Source organism: Mercenaria mercenaria, chromosome 13 (assembly GCF_021730395.1).
Source record: "Mercenaria mercenaria strain notata chromosome 13, MADL_Memer_1, whole genome shotgun sequence".
In the NCBI taxonomy this organism is placed as follows: domain Eukaryota; kingdom Metazoa; phylum Mollusca; class Bivalvia; order Venerida; family Veneridae; genus Mercenaria; species Mercenaria mercenaria.
The window spans coordinates 520,133-537,909 of NC_069373.1; the positions used below are offsets into that span (position 1 = coordinate 520,133).

Consider the following 17,777-nt stretch of genomic DNA (forward strand, 5'->3'; position numbering starts at 1 on the left):
GAATTAAGCTCTTTTTTTAAGGTTATCTAATGCTGTGTCATGATCATCACCTCGTTGTGAAGCTGCCTTTTCCAATTCAGATTTATATTCTGCAAATTTATTTGAAAATGTATCGAGTAAATCTTGATGCTTTTTTGTAAGTCAGTGTTAAGTTTATTTACTTATGTTCTGATTTCTAACTGATACATATTTTGTAACTTTTTCTCAGCTTCAATAATCTTGTCTTTTAGTTCTTCATGTTTAATCATACTATCTTTTAATTCTTGAACTTGATTGTATAAAATGTTTAAATTGACTCGAAATACTTCTTTTATGTTTTCATCTGTCAAATCAGATTTCTCTTCAAGTTCTTTAATAGAATCAACCATAGCTTTCATTTCTTTTTTAATTTTATCTTGTAATTGAATTATTAATAATTCACTCTTTTTAAAAATTTTTGTTATTTCTTCAATATTCTTTACTTCTTCTTCTATTGTCTGTTTTATACTTTTGATATCTTCAAGATTATAGTCATCTATTACATCTTGAACTTTTTTATACATAAACCGTCTTAAAACTGCATCGTTGGGTTTATCTGGATTTCCTAGGTTTATAAGGTTTATTACCTCCATATCTAATGCTCTGTTCATTGTTTTTATAAAGTTCCTTATTTCTGTGAAGATATGATTCCGTTTCCTTTTTAAGTTTTTTGAATTGTTTTTTAGTAGCATAATCACTTTAATCAATATCAAATTTAACTTTACTTATACTGTCAGGTTGATTAATTTGTTTTACATCATTAAAAACTCCCATCTATATATTACCAGTAAAGTTTTTTTTTTAAAACTTCCTTGGTTTGTCATATATAAGAATTCATATTTTTGTTTTGTTGCATTAGCAAAGAGTTAGGGTTAATATTTTGTTCATTACAAATCATTTTCATTTTTTCGTTTACTTGGACTTTCAAATAAAATACAATGTGAACAGTTAATCCGAATATCTTTGGTGCTTTATAGTAAGACTGACTTAATAAATAACACCACAGTTTTTGTGACGTCCTTGAATAAAGTATTTTGTTATTTCATTTTTTAATCTTTTTGTCTTCACATACAAAATCATCAAATAATACTTACTTTTTTTTTTTCTGATTCAAGATTCTCACAAGGTTCAATTTGGCTGGGATCAGCTGAATATTTTAAGATTTCATTTGGACTACTTTTATTTTTTTTTTTGCAATTTTACTTAAGTATTTTTAAATCCTGATATTTAGATTGTTCTAGGTTTTTAGCATATAGGTATAATTTATCATAATATATAAGAGGTTTGCGTAGCAAGTGCATTAATGTATTTGTTTTTCCAGATCCAGAAGATCCGCATATTAAATTCTAAAAAAATGAATCTGGAAAAAAAGGATAATGTGTTTAAAAATTATTGTGCTTGGCTTACTTTTTGTATCATAATTTTAAATTTCCATTAAAATAATATTACATTATCTTACAATATCTTACATTATCTTACTTATTTTATAAATGCAATCAAAAACTTAATGAAATGAGAATAAGAAAAAACTTAGTCGGGCAAAAAATGAGGGCTCTTAGAGAAGAAATAATGAGAGAAAAAATTAAAAAAGCTACAAATCGGGATATCTACACTGAAATTTATAAGCCAATTGGGCCATGTGTCGACCTTTGGAGGAATAGAAAGTCAAAAAGAAAAATTATTAAGTCAGTTAAAAGCATTACCTGGAATTAAGGAACAATTAGCGTTACTTCCAGAAAAGTATATCAGAAGATCTAACACAAAGTATTACTGAATTAACTGAGGAATGCAAGAAGAATCTAGAAAACAACAAGCTTTAAAATCGACTCCTTATTTTCATTCGATAGATCGGAAAGAACCAGACTATACATCGATAGATTAGGAAAAAGACTATGTGCCAATAGATTGGGGAAATAAACCTGTTAAACCGATACCGGGAAAAATATTTGAGAAATTAGAAGATTATGGAAGAGAAAAGATGGGAATAACTGAAACAACTGATGATACAACTGAAGAATCAGAAGAAGAAGAATTGGGAGCAAGACTAAAAGAATTTGATCCGGAGGTATTAAATAAAGAAATTGATTTAGATCTTTTAGATGTAAAACAATATTGGACGCCACAACAAGTGTTTGAATTTGTTCACACCGAATCTGAAAATCCTGATGAAATAATGACTAGGGAAGAAGTAGAAAATATCATAGAAAAGGTATCAAAGAAAATAAAAAAAGTTAGGTAATGAATCTGGTGCAATAAGCAGAATGAAAAACCCCACAAATCTCGAGCTGAAGCAAAGGGAAGCAATTATAGCTAAGTCAGATAATTATAAAAAATATAGAAAAGTATTCGGTGATATTCTAACACAAGGAAAATATACGGGAAAAGGAATAAGATATCATAACCCATATAAAGTTTCACAAAATGGTCAATATGGAAATTTAATTATTGATCTTAATAAACAAATTGATTGCTAAGGATCAAAGAACTGGAAAAGAAGTAATTAACACTAAAGTAGATAATGATTTGATTGATTTGATTAATAAAAGATATAACAACAATAAAAAATCATTCAATCCATTCTAGAAAAATATTTAAAGAATTAACAGAAAAGGCAGGATTGCCTATCAATAAAAGATCCATGAAATTTAAAAAAGTAATTAGTGGACAAGGTTATGACGTTTGTTCATGTAATCCAGAAGAATTGGTTAATGACTTGGAGTTAATTTGTGGTTCAATTGATGCTGGAAATAATAATGAAGAACTAAAAAATGAGGGTATTAGGGTAGTAGACCAATTATTGAAAATGAATAAATTGTGACCAGAACAACATGAAATGTTATATAAAAATTATTTTTCTTGAATATATAAATGGAACAAAAAATAGTATTAAGTTCTGAAACAGTTAAAGATGATGATAAAAATACTCCGAGTGAATTTACAATTAGATTTAGTCGCCCTTTAATTTTAGATAAAAATAAAACTTATGCTGTTGGTTTGGATAGTATTAACACTATGACTTACTCTTGGCATAATGTTAGTGACGAATACGATAATAAAAGAATTCGTTATAATAATGGTAAAGAATGGAAAGATATTATATTTACAAATGGTTCTTACAGTTATACAGACATTAATAATTATATCAGAGAAACATTAATAACCAATGATGATTTTGAATTTGATAAATAGGACATTGCTCCAATAAGTTTGGAATTTGATTTAGTAGTTTTAAGATTTTGATTTCAATTCATGATAATTTTATGTTGGATTTAAGAATGTCAAATTTCATACATTGCTTGGATTGAAAAAAAAAGTTTTGAGAAATACTGAATGGGGAACTACAACACCAAATATAACAACTCTGTGGATACAATTTACATTCATTGTGATTTTATTAATAATTCACTTGTTGATGGTAATTTTAGTGATATTATCTATGCTTTAAGTACTGCAGATTTAACAAGAGCTTATCCATTTACAAAAGAACCAAACAGAGTTGGATATTTTGAAATTAATAAATATATTATAAATTCAATAAGAATATATATTACAGATGTATTTGGTAGAATAATTAATTTTAATGAGGTTGAACAAGTTTTACATTAATATTGAAAGAAATTAATTAAGATTTAGTTTTATATAATGTACAAGAAAGTTTATGACAAAAAAAGGGGATATTTATTTATGTTGATGCTCACACGGGGGAAGAAATTATACATGGCACAGGTATCTTTGACACTTTAATGAAATTGTTTTCAAGTGGAGTTGCATCTTCAATTAGCACAGCTGGTAAAAAAGCTCTGGAAACGGCAGGAAAAGCCGCGCTAGAAAGTGGAACAAAAAAGGTTGGAATGGAAGTTGGAAATTTAGCTGCTAATAAAATTGTTGAAAAATTTAAAAAGAAACCTGCTCCGGCAGTTGGTAATTTAATTGCTAAGGAAATTACAAGAAAAGAATAACAGTAAAAATAATGAGGAGGAGGATATTAATATGAGAATAAATAGAATATTGTCAGGATCGGGGACGCGTAAACGTATTAACAGATTAATTTATAAAAAATAAAATAATATATAATATATACATGTTAGAACAAAACAATATTGTGAAAGATACGAACTAACTCCTATTCAATTAGATACAGCTTTAATATCTGTCTTGGGTTAAGCAACAAAAAAAACGGATATCACTTTACAATTAATGATAGAAGCTCATATTTTGATTGGTTTAATGGTTATTATGAAGTAAGTTTTATAGATAATAAACTTGCTGATGGTGCTAATTATGCTGGTGGAGATCAGGTTGCTTTAATTAACAATGCAGCTTCAATAATTGATCAGTTAGTGGTTAAACAAAATGGAAAAATTGTATATGATTGTATTAAATTATACAAAGTAATAAATGTAACAAATTTAGTTGAACTATCTAAGGATTATGCAGAAACAACTGGAACAAATGAATTTATTTTTTTTTAGACGTTAATAAAAATGCCGAAAGTAGAAAAGATAATGCCGATTATAATCCGGGGTTTGCTATTAGAAAGGGATTAATCCAAGGTGGTAATGAGATAAATTCTAAGATTCCGTTAAATAATTATTCATTTTTTCAAGGTTTAGAAACTAATATTTTACCTCCAAGCCAAATTCAAATAACACTGCAGCTGACGGATGATGATGAATTAATTTTTAGAGCTGGCGGAGATCCAGGTAGGGTAATTGTAACTAAATTAATTTTGTGGGTTCCGCGTTTAATTTTCAATGAATTTGGACTTAATCTAATTGCGGAAAGATTTACAAAAGCAAGATGGTCATACCTTCGGGAAATGGTGACACAATCAACTGATACACAACAAAATAATATAACCTTTAGAATAACAGCTGGTATAACAAAACCACAACATGTGTTTTTTTATTTACAACGACCTGATAAAAGTAATTCACAAGAACATAATCCACATTTATTAGATACATTTAAACTTAATGATGCAGATAAAAATTGCACTTTGAGCTCCTGTCGTCTTGAAGTTGGTAATGGTGTTTTTTATCCAGAAACAGAATACACAAGTATATCAAGAATATATGACGATGTAATTAATTATTATTATAATCAAAACAATAAGACTACTGGAAGTTTGCTAAATAGATCAAACTTTTATAGTTTATTTGGATTTGTTCATTTTAACTTGGAATATAAAAAGGAAGTAATAACAGAAGATCCTAAGCATATTACATTAACAGCTAAGTTAAATGTTGCACCAGCAGCTAATATTCGTGTTTACGCAATTGTATTGTATGAAGAAACAGTTGAAATAAATACTATTGGAAATGAAATTGTTATTGTTTAAATAAAATAAAATTGAAATAAAGTAAAACTAAAATAAATTTTAAATATATAATGACATCAAATTATATTGAATATAAAGTTAACCTAACAGATGGGCAAAAGAAACATTTAGCACGGGCTTATAATAATAAAATTCCACATACGTTTAGATTAAAACATGAACAATTACGTGGAAACTTCCCTTTACTTTTAACAAAAACACAAATTAATTAAATTGAAAAGTCTATTAGAAATAATAAGGGATTAGAAATTACAATTTCAAAATAACAAATGTCCTGTCAAGGTCAAAATGGAGGATTTTTAGGAGCTTTGGCTGGTTTAATAGGAAAAACAATTCTTCCAATGGCAGCAAAAATAGCTCCAAAGATATTAGCTGCTCTAGGCATTGGAGCCCTTTCTGGGCTTGCCAGTACCGGTGTCAGTAAGTTACTTGGGAATGGTATGATTTCGGTAGCTAATGATAAGAGAAATATAATATCACCATATCTTATACCTAATCAAAGAAAACAACTAGTAGGGTCTGGAGTGATTAAATTAACACAAAAACAAAAACAAAATGGTGGCTTTCTGGATGCACTTTTCGCTAGTCTAGGAATACCTTTGATTACATCACTGTAAAGTGGTAAGGGACATGGTCGGGGTATACACATTGATTCTCAGAGGAGACCTTACAGACGAATTCCTATAGTAAAAAAAAAAAGAAAATTTATAAACAAACATATTTCTAACTTTGAAATTGAACAATGGGTAAAACAATTGAAAATTAAAAACTTTAGGGGTGTATTTAGTAGAAATAATTTACCAAAAACAAAATTAAAAAATGAGTGTGGAATTATAAATTTAGATGACTCTGTTGGACCTGGAACACATTGGGTTTGTTATATAAATAACATGTACTCTGATCAAAACTAGAGGTTTTCGGAAAAAGTACTTTGATTTTGACCTTTTTGGATTTCCTCCACCAAAAAAGTAATTAAAAATTCCCTGGGTCAAGTATAACAAAACAATATAAAGACAAACAAGTACGTCTGTGGATAATTGTTTATTTTTCAAAAAAGTACAATGGTTAAAATTTTATTTATTGTATAAAACATGGAGAAAAACATGTAAAACAAATGAACAAACAAATATAAATTATTTTAATAAAAATGTTAATTCTATATACTTGAAAAAAACAAAAAATATTTAAATTTTCACAATTCAGTACAATGATAACTAATCTAAAAATAAAACGGAACTTTGTCACGGAAGTGACGTAGAACTAATCTAAAAAAAAAACGTGAAAATTGTACAGGGAAGTAAAAGTAAAAAAAAAATCAAAAAATAAACTAAAAAATTGTACACGGAAAGGAGAAAATACTAGAAATTCCCTTAATGTTAAACTAAGCGTGAACAGTCAGGAAGTGACGTAGTAACTAAAAGACCGTGAACATAGACCGCTTTAAAAATTTACCAGTTTATTTCTTTACATATTTCCTAACAGTTTCCCTTTTTTTATTAAAGTTCCGGGTTTTATGCTACATTTTAGTCTTTTTATTTCCCCTTTCCTTCTATTTTCGTTTTTTGGTTGTGGTATATAAAAAAGTTTTCCCGCAGTTTTTTATACAACAAAGAATGTTCTAGAAAGAAATCTAGTTTCGTTGATAATATTGCACACCGGGAGCCTCTGGAAAGTTTCTGTGTAGAATGTTTGGGGGGTTTTAGGGTACTAAATCCTTTCTTTTTTTTTTCCAAATATTTCCACATACCCTTTTGTTTTTAAAAGTCAAAATCATACCCTTTTTTGTTCGATTTTTTTAATTGACGCTGTTTTTCAATTTTGATATATTTGAAAACAGTTAGCAGTCGTTGGGTGAAAGTTTTTGTTGTAATTTATCTGAATTCCAGCATGTTGTTTAGTAAGTTCATAAAATTTTTTCACTATAACGAAATATGTTTTAAAAGTAAGTACTCCCCCCCTCTCCAAAAAAGCAGTTAAAATGACGTCTTGTAGAAATCTCAAATAACTATTTGTAGTTTCTTATAAGTCCTTTCTTTAATTTTTTAACTTTTTAAGACTATCCTTTGTCTAAGTTCAAATAACATTCCATTCTTTATCTAAATTGATAAAGTCCGAGAAATACAATACTATATTAAAAAATAATCTAACAATTCGATTGTCAATCCGTGCGGGAAACTCTCCGATTGGATAAAATTTTTGCGCGCCATGGCAACCCGACAAATTTTCTAGCTTTAGGAAAGAAAAAACGTAGTAAAATCTAAGCGTTTGTTTTTATCAATAAGGGCATACTATTGAAAATGTTTTTTTGGTTTTAAAGAAATATATTTTTTTTATAAAAAAATGTTTTTTCAAAGGATTTAAACTTTTAGGGGTTTTTAATTGTGGGGTAGACGACTTTTTTAACCCCCTTACGTTTATAAAACCCGATGTTTTTTTAATTTTCTGTAATTGGGTTTTTAGAAGAGGGTGAGGGGTCGGGGGAGGTCAGATTGACCCTTCAGCCTTACGTTCATCAAAAATTTTCAGGGTATAAATGCACTGAGTTAGTATTTTAAGACTGGCTGGCTTTGGGTTTTTTAAATTTGAATTGGCCGGCTTTAGATTTTTTAGAAGAGGTCAAGGGGTCAAGTGAGGTCAAACAACGCCAAAAGCGGTAGTTTCTATACTACTAATACTGTATGTATCGTTTGTATGCATTAGAGCTCCAGTCACCAATAAGTTGAATGAGATCGGGTGGAATCTGAAAGGCTAAAGTAGCAAAGCTTCATCTGAAGCAATGGGTGGAAAAGTTAAACGGATTAGGACGGTGCCCAGCTGTGTTTAAATGTAGTTGTCTTTCGGCTGACATTTCGGCATCATGGACCGCAGGTTTGCACTCCCGTATTTGATAATACCATGTATTTTCACTCTAAATACATTAACTGAAAATAATTGATTAGGTGCTAACTTCGGACGCCTGTCTGTTAACAGTAACTTGATTATCGACGGAGTTTTTTCTTTCTTTTTCTGGCGTTCAGGAGTTACTCAGGTGTTTGTAAATTGCTTCAGTATTTCCACGAGATGTCTTTGTGTGTTTTTAGTGCATTTCGATGCATCTCTGCTTGGTTTCATTCGTTTAAAGGCAAAATCATGGGCACTTACATCCAGTGGTGACGCACACTGTGTATAACTGAGAATGGGACCTTGCGAACATGTTGACATCTTCAGGGTGTATGGTAATTTAATACAACGTGCGGTTGTTTCCGGCAGCTGTTCACTGTTTGATTCTAATTAGATAGTACTGTATGCTTTAATTCTTAATATATCAACTAAAAATTTTGATTAGATACTAACATTTGACGCTTGCCCGAGTTTTTCTGGGAGCCTACTACGTTGTGTGTAGTTATGGCGGGTGATTGCATGACTTGCGAGCACACTGAATTACGGATGTGTTTGGGGGTCGTATAATTCTAAGACGGTGCCCAGCTGTTTTTCAATGCAGTTGTCTCTAACTGGCATTTCGGCTTCATGGACTGCTGGTTTACACTCCCGTATTTGATAATACCATATATTTTCACTCTAAATACATTAACTGAAAATATTTGATTAGATACTAACCTCGGACGCATGTCAGATTGTAGTGGCTTGGTAATCGACGGGTTTTTATCTAACGTTCCGGAGTTAATCAGGTGTTTATAAATTGTTTCAGTATTCCAAGAGGTGTCTGTATATAATTTTATTGCGTTTCGATGCATCTCTGCTTGGTTTCGTTCGTTTGGAGGCAAGGTCGTGGGCGCTTACATCTAGTAATGACGAACACTGTGTATAACTGGGAATGAGATCTTGCGGGCATCTTTACATTTTTAGGTATATGGAAGTTTGATGCAACGTACGGTTGTTTCCAGCACCTGTTCACTCTATGATTCAAATTAGATTTTACTGTATGCTTTATTTCTTAATATATTAACTAAAATTTTTGATTAGATACTGACATTTGATGCTTGTCTGAGTTTTTTGGGGGTCAGCTACGTCCGTTGGACGATATTTTTGCCGGGGTAGTTTTCCAAGATCCGGAACATGCTTTGGTAATTGGTTCTGCTTGATTTTATGTTGCGGTGTATCTCTACATGTTGGAGGGGCGGTTCGGCGCATTTCTGCTTGGTACATTTTAGTTCGGGCAGGTGAGGTTCGTACGGTATGACCGGGGGTCTGGACGAATGGGTGATCTAGAAGCGTTTGGTCGTTGAAATTGTTTAAATATTAGAGATTCTGTCCAAAATTCGGACGAAAATTTGATACATACTCGGAATTCGGAATTTTAGTTTACATGGTTCTATGGCGGTGCCCTAATGGTTTCACTCATTGTGTTAAGGTAAGTATCTCGCATTGTCACAATTTGGAGAGGATTGTTGTTGTTGTCTTAGGGTTGAGATATAGGTTAGTGTGGTTTCGGATTTCGGGTGTGGTCTCGCCGCCTGAATTGTTTTATGATCACATGGATATTAGGATGGATAGATTGCTTGTTGACTCAGTAGATGTTTTTTTGGGTGGCAAACAGCAGCCGTTTTGATCTGAATCAAATGCAAGTAACCAATGACACATATAATATAAAATATTTTTGGGAACAGAAGGCAGATTAGATGGTCATCACAATTACTACATAACACTTTTGTCTTATCATCTACGATATTCATAGTGATTACACGGTTGAACTGGTGGCCACCTTCAATAAGGATCCAGCCAGGTCCTTACACAAACTGAATAATGAATAATGATTTAAAACAAATGGTTTACAAAAATCTCCATAATCACTTTTTCATGGAAGATATTAACTTTGAAGAAGACATGTGAACAGTTTTGCTTGGGGGTTGCTTCGGATTCGGGCCGGATAGGCAAGGAGCGTTGCGCGCGCGTAAAGGCCTTAACTTGCCATTAATTCTTCGCAAGGGAATTTATCTGGTATTGTTTCAGGGGAGTTCATCGGGCTACTGTTGGTGCATGTCGGGATGTGTTGATGCGTGTCTTTCGGAATTAACCAAACTGTTTTTATACAGTTGGACACGGCTGGTTGTGTTTGCAATGTCATGTGGAATATTTGAATGGCACTTTTCTGCGTGCCAGTTCATTCATTTCATTTTTACAACTTGATGTTGCACGACTCATAGGTACAGTGGTGAAGAGCACATAATTTATAGCAATCATAAACAAAAATGGGAAATAGCAGATAAAGGACTTTTGAGAACTCTTTCACCTGTCTTAGTTTTGGTCCAATACATGGAAACCAATAGTTAATCACCTATTATTCTTTTTACTTCTTTTTTAATAAAAATTTTGGATTTTCAAGATCTTTATAAGAGTAGGAACCAAATTTGACTTTCTTGCCATTAAAAAGCATACAAATAAAACCACAAGTCATCATCATCATTTATCCAATTGTCACCTCAAGCTATGAAAGCGGGAATATTGGAACACCCCAAACCAAAATGTTCAAACTGAGAAACAAAACAGTACCAATAACACAACATAAAGGTCGTGCTGAACGATCTGAGATGATCGTAAATTCGGGTTACATGATATGCTAAATAGGCATATACCAATCCGCTGTTAATCCGCTATAGCCTGGAAATTTTGAATGTGTTAGACTTTTAACTATTTGATCAAATTGTATTGCTGTTATATCTTTTACTTAAATTATCAGCTTTGTCTTCATTTATTTTACTTGATACTTTTCATTATAAATAATTTGCAGCGTCAGTGTCGGGACCTTTTGTAGTTAAAGGGTGTCTTGTGAATTATATACTGCTCTACTAAAATTGAACCATGCTTAATTCTATCCAATTCAGTGCGTCTTTAAGTTCATAGTGTTTGCCTTCGGCGCTTTTCTCAAGATCCAAAGATAGTTTGGCGACCTTTCATTTTAATACATATCCCTAGCGTTTGATCTTACTTTTACTGATTCTCATTTTTTATGATTATATTTCAATTAACTATACATTTTATCTTTTTCTTTATTTTCAGTATTAATATGAATGTTTTTAATTTAATAAGTTTATTTCAAGTTGACTTATTCTGAAGTGTGGTTTATCTTCATTCGTTGTTTATTACACTAACATTTTTTTTTTATTTTTCCTTCGCCATATCTCGCCATTCCTTCAAAGTATTTGTCCAATATTTCTAAAGAAGAAATAATAAACAATGATATAACATATATCGTGTACAAGGCTGGCGTTGAATTTCCAGAGCCAATGGCGTCTTTGGACGTTTTCAGTATTCAACTTTGAACAAATAAGATAGTGATCTGACAGAATAGAAAATGTCTGATATTTGTATCATTGTGTTCGTCATTATTTAGTAGTTTATACATGAATTGGCACCGGCAAGCATAAAAGTAATTAGATTTTTAAAGTTCAAGCGTCTTTTTCAGATATCTTTAATTAAAAGGAAGGTCAAGGTTCAAGGTCAAATTTAAGATCTATATTCATTAAATAAAAATAACCTACGTTTTGCCTATTTTCATCAGAAAAAAATATTCCTGTATTTTATTGTGTTAATAGTTGAGTTAAAATCGCCGCAAGCTATAATATGTATAATATCGAGTAGTTGTAGCAGATTTTTCAATGTACTTAAAGAATTTCTCGCGTAATTTGCCAGATTTCAGCTCATATATATTTTGACAATTTATATGTTTTTGTTTGCGTTGTTTTCGATGGGTTGAACGTCGCACTGACATAAAAATAGGTCATTTGGAGACTCATTGTGGAAGAAGACCAAGACGCACCTCCGTGCATTATTTCATTACTGGTTGACAACTGGACAAAATCTCCGACCTTACGTAAACCAGCGGAATGGCCTCCTCACATGAATAATTCAACTCCTCGAGTGAGGCTCGAACCCACTTCAATGAGGTATCTTTTGTCGTTTGTAGTCAGTTGAGCAGATAATTCCACCCCCCACCTTTTGGTATTTTGAAATTAACCTCAGGCATAACCAACAGTTTCTCTCGTATACGGATGGCGACAGCACTTAGGCTACGTGTACAGTTACACCAAAAAGACTGCTCTCCCAAAACATTGGCTTTCTTTTTGTCTTAATAATGTGTTCCTTGAGGAAATGTAATTATATTTTTCTTGTTCAACCAGTTAAAAACTAGAGATCGTTTTGTAGCATCTTTCTACACATTTATATTTTACAGCAGCAAGTGTTAATGCCATACTTAAAAATAAGTATTTTACTACTTTCATTTTTTCATGATATCAGAAACTGTGTGCTTAATACTTACTTCTTCTTAACACTGCTAGTTCTGAGGTAAGGAGAGCTTATCTAATTATGGGTGATTACGTAGAGGTCAGAGAAAGCAGAGTACAGGTCAGAGAAAACAGAGTACAGGTCAGAGAAAGAAATATTTACAATTAGTAAGTATGAGGTTTGTCCTTTGAAATATTCTTCTAAAAGGAAACGTGATGATAATCCATCTATGATGTTTCAAAATGTGACAAAGCAAAAGGCAAAACTGTAAAATTTTCCTGTCGCATACTTGAGCGTCATACGGAGCAACCAAACGTATGCAAAATGGTTATTTACTTGATCTCTGTAAAACCTTTCATGATCATAATGAATTATTTCTTAAATAGGGAAAACTGCATCGCGCCGTTCAATAGAGTTGAGTCTGACAGAACATATAGTGTATTCGCCGCCGTGGTAACTGTAATTATTTTCTCCACGTCTTATGTGTGAACATAGAAAGTTTTCATTTTCAGGCCATGAAAATGACCGTGTATTTTCACCTCTTCATGTTATGATGTGCTCTGAATCAGTTATATGGGTGGAATGTAAAGCTTTTTTTCTATAGGAAACACATGGTGTCGAAAAGAGGTAGTTTTATAGTTGTTTTAAGATTGCGACCTCGGTTCTACTAGATGTACAACGGCCAAATTCTAACGTAGTTATTTCGACGTTGGTTAAACTTTGGAATTACATCATTATTTTCATAAAAAAAAAAAACGTTGCAAAAAGTCATTGCGTGAATACTTTATTGCGAAGTGAATGTCTTTTAATTATTTAGTGCTTAGTATATTTTGTGAGGTTAGTAAACCTTTAAAATTAAGTGGAAAGTGTTATGTCCTTTGAAACAGCTGATAATTTTCCGACATGCGTTCGAAATTCAAAAATGCAAACACGCCTGCCAACGTGTAAGAAAGTACCATTTGCAACAGTGTGATGTATTGAGAAGCTATGGAAGTATTTAGAAAACGTCATAAGCAAATTACACGGTTAATCATGATATCCGAAAATGAAAACACGCCTGATAAACTTGTTAGATAGCGCCCTTTGCAAGAGTATGATGTTTTGAAAAGCTATGGATGTATTTACGAGCGTCCTAAGCAAATTAAAAGTTTAATCATGGCCTTTCAACCTATAGGTTAACTTTCTGAGCAGTTTTTCGTGACGTTTCTTAAACTCTTTAAACTTTATTATACCTTGTATTGTCATATATGTTCGCGTAAATTTAGTGTTGTTATTTTTATACTTAAGTTGCATGAGGACGAATTAATAAGGTAGTAATGTACTTTTTCAAACTCTGAACACAACTTGTTTACTGTGCTAAAAATAGACCGAATATATGCAGGCGTTGGTTAACCTATTTACAATGTCGGGTCTAGAATTTCGATGCAGTAAATATTGTAGACTGTACATTAATTTAAAGGTTTGAGCAAAGGTTATTTATTTTATTTGGCCTATAAATTTACAGACTCAGTGTCATACAACTTGTTATGTTGAAATATAAACAAAGACCAAGTTGCTAAATAGCCTTATTTGTTCAGCTTAATCCTAGAATCCGATTCTTGAGGTTACGGATCCGTATATCTTGAGAGCCCTGTTAAGGATCCGACGTCTAGGAGTACGTATATTTTTGGAGATATTGTGTGTAATACATCTTGAATTTTGTAGCAGATGAAACAGCAGATAATGTTGAAGCGATATGAATTCCAGATAATTCGCTAATCGAACTGCTGTCCGTGTACATTTTATTTCTGAACATACTTAATCGTAGAGCATATATGGATATTCCAGTTTCCTTTTTAAAATATTTGTAGATAGAACAATTCAATTTCTTACTGAATGTGAAAAAGAGTACTAAAGTCTGTTCCACCTATTACGTTTACGTCGTTTCTGAATTATCAGTATCGGTAAAATCGTCCAAAAAAACATATTTATATACCATACATCAATATATCTAGACCTTTTTTTTCTTTTTTTCAATTAAGTGTATTTTAAAGATATAATCTTGGATTTTTCTTTTTTCCCCATAGACCGTAATGCTATATGACGTTACGTCGATGTACAGGGATATATGGCGGCGCCCGTAGCGCAACAAACTAGGGGTCAACCAAAAATTAAAAAGCCCGAGTTAATATTTGAAAAGACTGTGTTTGTTATCGTATTATGTTTATTCTTGGGGGAGGGTGGGGAGGGTTGAAATTCATGTCAGGCCACCTCAACACGAATAAATAAATAAGAAAATAGAAAGAAACAAACATAAAAATCAAGGACATTCTAAAAACATGTGCGTGCGAACGATATTTTAATAACACATGGCATTCTTCTTATACATTTTTTTTGTATTATGTTTTCTGTCGTTGAAAGAAAATTATATATAACTTGACTTCAGTTGATATGACCTAAATTGATGTTACTTCCTAGAAGTATTTTTATGGATTTAATGAATAAAAGTGGAAACTAAACTTCGCAGTCCGTCAGGATATTCCCTTTCAATCACGTCACATTAATCTGATCTTACTCTATTAATCATACATATCAGCAAATCTTGAGCGAATGTACAAGAAAAACAAGATTTACAGGAATGAAGATATGCCGGATTATTCCAAAGAGTATTTATAAGTTCCAAAGTAATCATGCAACTTATTTCCAAAATCTTATTAAACCTTGAAACAAAAGCGAAACTCAAGATTTGCAGGTCTTAAAAGGCTTGTAAAAGGGAACACATATATCAAAATAGCAGGACGAATAACAGATGAAGAACGATTTTCTTTAACAAAATATTATAAAAATAATCTCAAAAGTAGATCCCTCGGAAGCACCGAGAACAATGCAAACAGTGAAAATTGCAGACTCGGTTTGATTGAGTCTGTTCATGAGCAGTAATGGAAAATGCAACACCACCCACGCCCCCTAGCACCGGCTTAAGCAGTATTCAATCTTCAAATCTAAATGAGTTAAAATCAATGATCCCGAAGTACCAGAAAATATAACAACACTGAGATAAAGTCGGGGCGACTTTTTACGGCCGCCACACAGCACTTAACACCCGCTGTTGTGAAGTAAATATAATCTGAAAAGTAGATCCCTCGAAAGCACCGAGAACAATGCAAACAGTGAAAATTGCAGACTCGGTTTGATTGAGTCTGTTCATGAGCAGTAATGGAAAATGCAACACCGCCCACGCCCCCTAGCACCGGCTTAAGCAGTATTCAATCTTCAAATCTAAATGAGTTGAAATCAATGATCCCGAGGGACCAGAAAATATAACAACACTGAGATGAAAGCCTAGTTTGTGGCTACCAACGTTCGTTTGCATTCTTCCGATAAGATGAAATGTTCCACAATGAATAGATCTTTAACGTAAGTTTTGAATTTAAAAGTATGGAACAACAATGAAAAAAAACATGTTCATAATTAATGTCAGAACCAGACATTCACAACAAACCGGTTGTCACTAAGTCTGGGTTAACATGTGTAACAGTGCACATATATACATATATAAACTTGACATGAAGTGTGCAACAAAACACATATAACTAATATAAATACGGATCAGCCAATCATGTTACAGATACATCTTAGCAAGGACACATGAGTGAACACTGATTCATCATTTGTCTCAATAGCTAGCAGCACAATAGTAGATGACTGTTCATTAACTGACAAAATTTGAAATTGAATGAATTCTACTAGACCCATAATATCGTACAGCATAGACATAAGACATTGCCTCCTATTTCCATTGTCTTTACGAAACCAAAGTGCATAGTCAATTTCCCTTTCAATGTATAAATTACATGTTTTACATTTGTGAACGTATGACCTGGATACCATACCGCTCAGTATCTGAACCGCCGTACAACATAAGGGAGACAACTCCGGCAGAGTTCTTGCAATTTTCCATAGGAAACACGGTTTATTTACCTCTGTTACATCTGCTACACTTGTATAATTGCTTGTTAGGGTTTCAACCCGCACTCTTTTGTCTTTAAAAACAACACTAGTAACAAAAGATTTTTTCCAAGCATACTGTCCAGGAAATACTCCGCTCGCAATATAGTCATGCAGGACCTGCAACGGATCATACTTTTGCAGGATTCTATAAACATCCGGAATAAACCCAGTATACTGCTCATCATGGTTCATAAAGGACATTAACCGGCTGACAAAAACTTTTTTCGCTAAGCAGGTCGATGGTAGTCGGCACAGCTGGCCCAGAAATTGTAGCTTCTTCAGCTTAACAGTGTTTTCAATGGATCCCATGTTTAACGCACACAATGTGAAGTCTGTGTTTGTGTTGACATTTAATGATTGTACGTGTTTCATACAAAACCTGTGGGCTACTTCCAAATGAACAAACTCCGTTTTAGAATAGTTGCTCCACAGTTCGCAGCCGTATAAAGCCTTAGAAATTACCACAGCATTATATATTGTTCTAGATGTCAGTGGGTTTAATTGGGTTGGATGTATATCACTTTGAGTCACACTCAGTAGAGTTCCTCTCAATTTGGTCGCTGCTTCATGTAACATTTTTCCTGTTGACAGAAATCTATCACATACAAGACCAAGATGTGTGTAAGTCTCTACTTTGCTTATCTCCTGATTGCCTAGTTTCCACTGTCTATTATTTCGGGAGTTTCCAGTCTCATTGAGAACTATTATCGCACATTTCGACGTATTATAATCAAAACGCCACTTACACGAGTACTTATGACAAATATTTAGCATTTCATCAAGTGCGTGTTTTGAGAATGAAACAAGTATCATGTCATCTGCAACTGTTGGAGAGCAAATTGATAGTTGTACAGACAGGAGCCAAGACCGCTTTGTTCTAGTTCCTGTATGAGACCGTTTATATAAGCAAGATAGCAATGCGGAGACAATTTCCCCCCTTGTCGCGTACCTTGACCTATAGGAAACAATTTTGAAACAAAACAACGGTTCTTCACGCAACTTGTCATATTTCTGTACATCTCAAGAAATGCAAGTAGTGACGTATCATCAATAGTTTGTTGAGTTTATAAATTAAACATTGCTAAGCTGGCAATTAATTTTTTGTCCGCCAGAATAAGTGAAAGTTCTTTTTGTGATTCAACTTTACGTCCTTTTTTGAAGTTTAACGCATAATCAAAATATTAATATTTCCGAAAGAACATTT

At 32.5% G+C, this 17,777-nt stretch overlaps 1 protein-coding gene across 2 annotated transcripts in view; it reads left to right on the forward strand.

Annotated features, from left to right (window-relative positions):
• LOC128547694 (uncharacterized) overlaps positions 1 to 17,777 on the forward strand; it is a 68,637-nt gene that overhangs the window by 20,935 nt on the left and 29,925 nt on the right. The window contains exon 2 of one of the 2 annotated variants that reach the window (XM_053520778.1): positions 1,866 to 2,083. The exons of the other annotated variant lie outside the window; for it this stretch is intronic. Coding sequence (XP_053376753.1) covers positions 1,997 to 2,083 — 87 coding nt within the window. The 5' untranslated portion in view covers positions 1,866 to 1,996. The remainder of the gene's footprint in view (positions 1 to 1,865; positions 2,084 to 17,777) is intronic. 2 annotated transcript variants of the gene reach the window in all.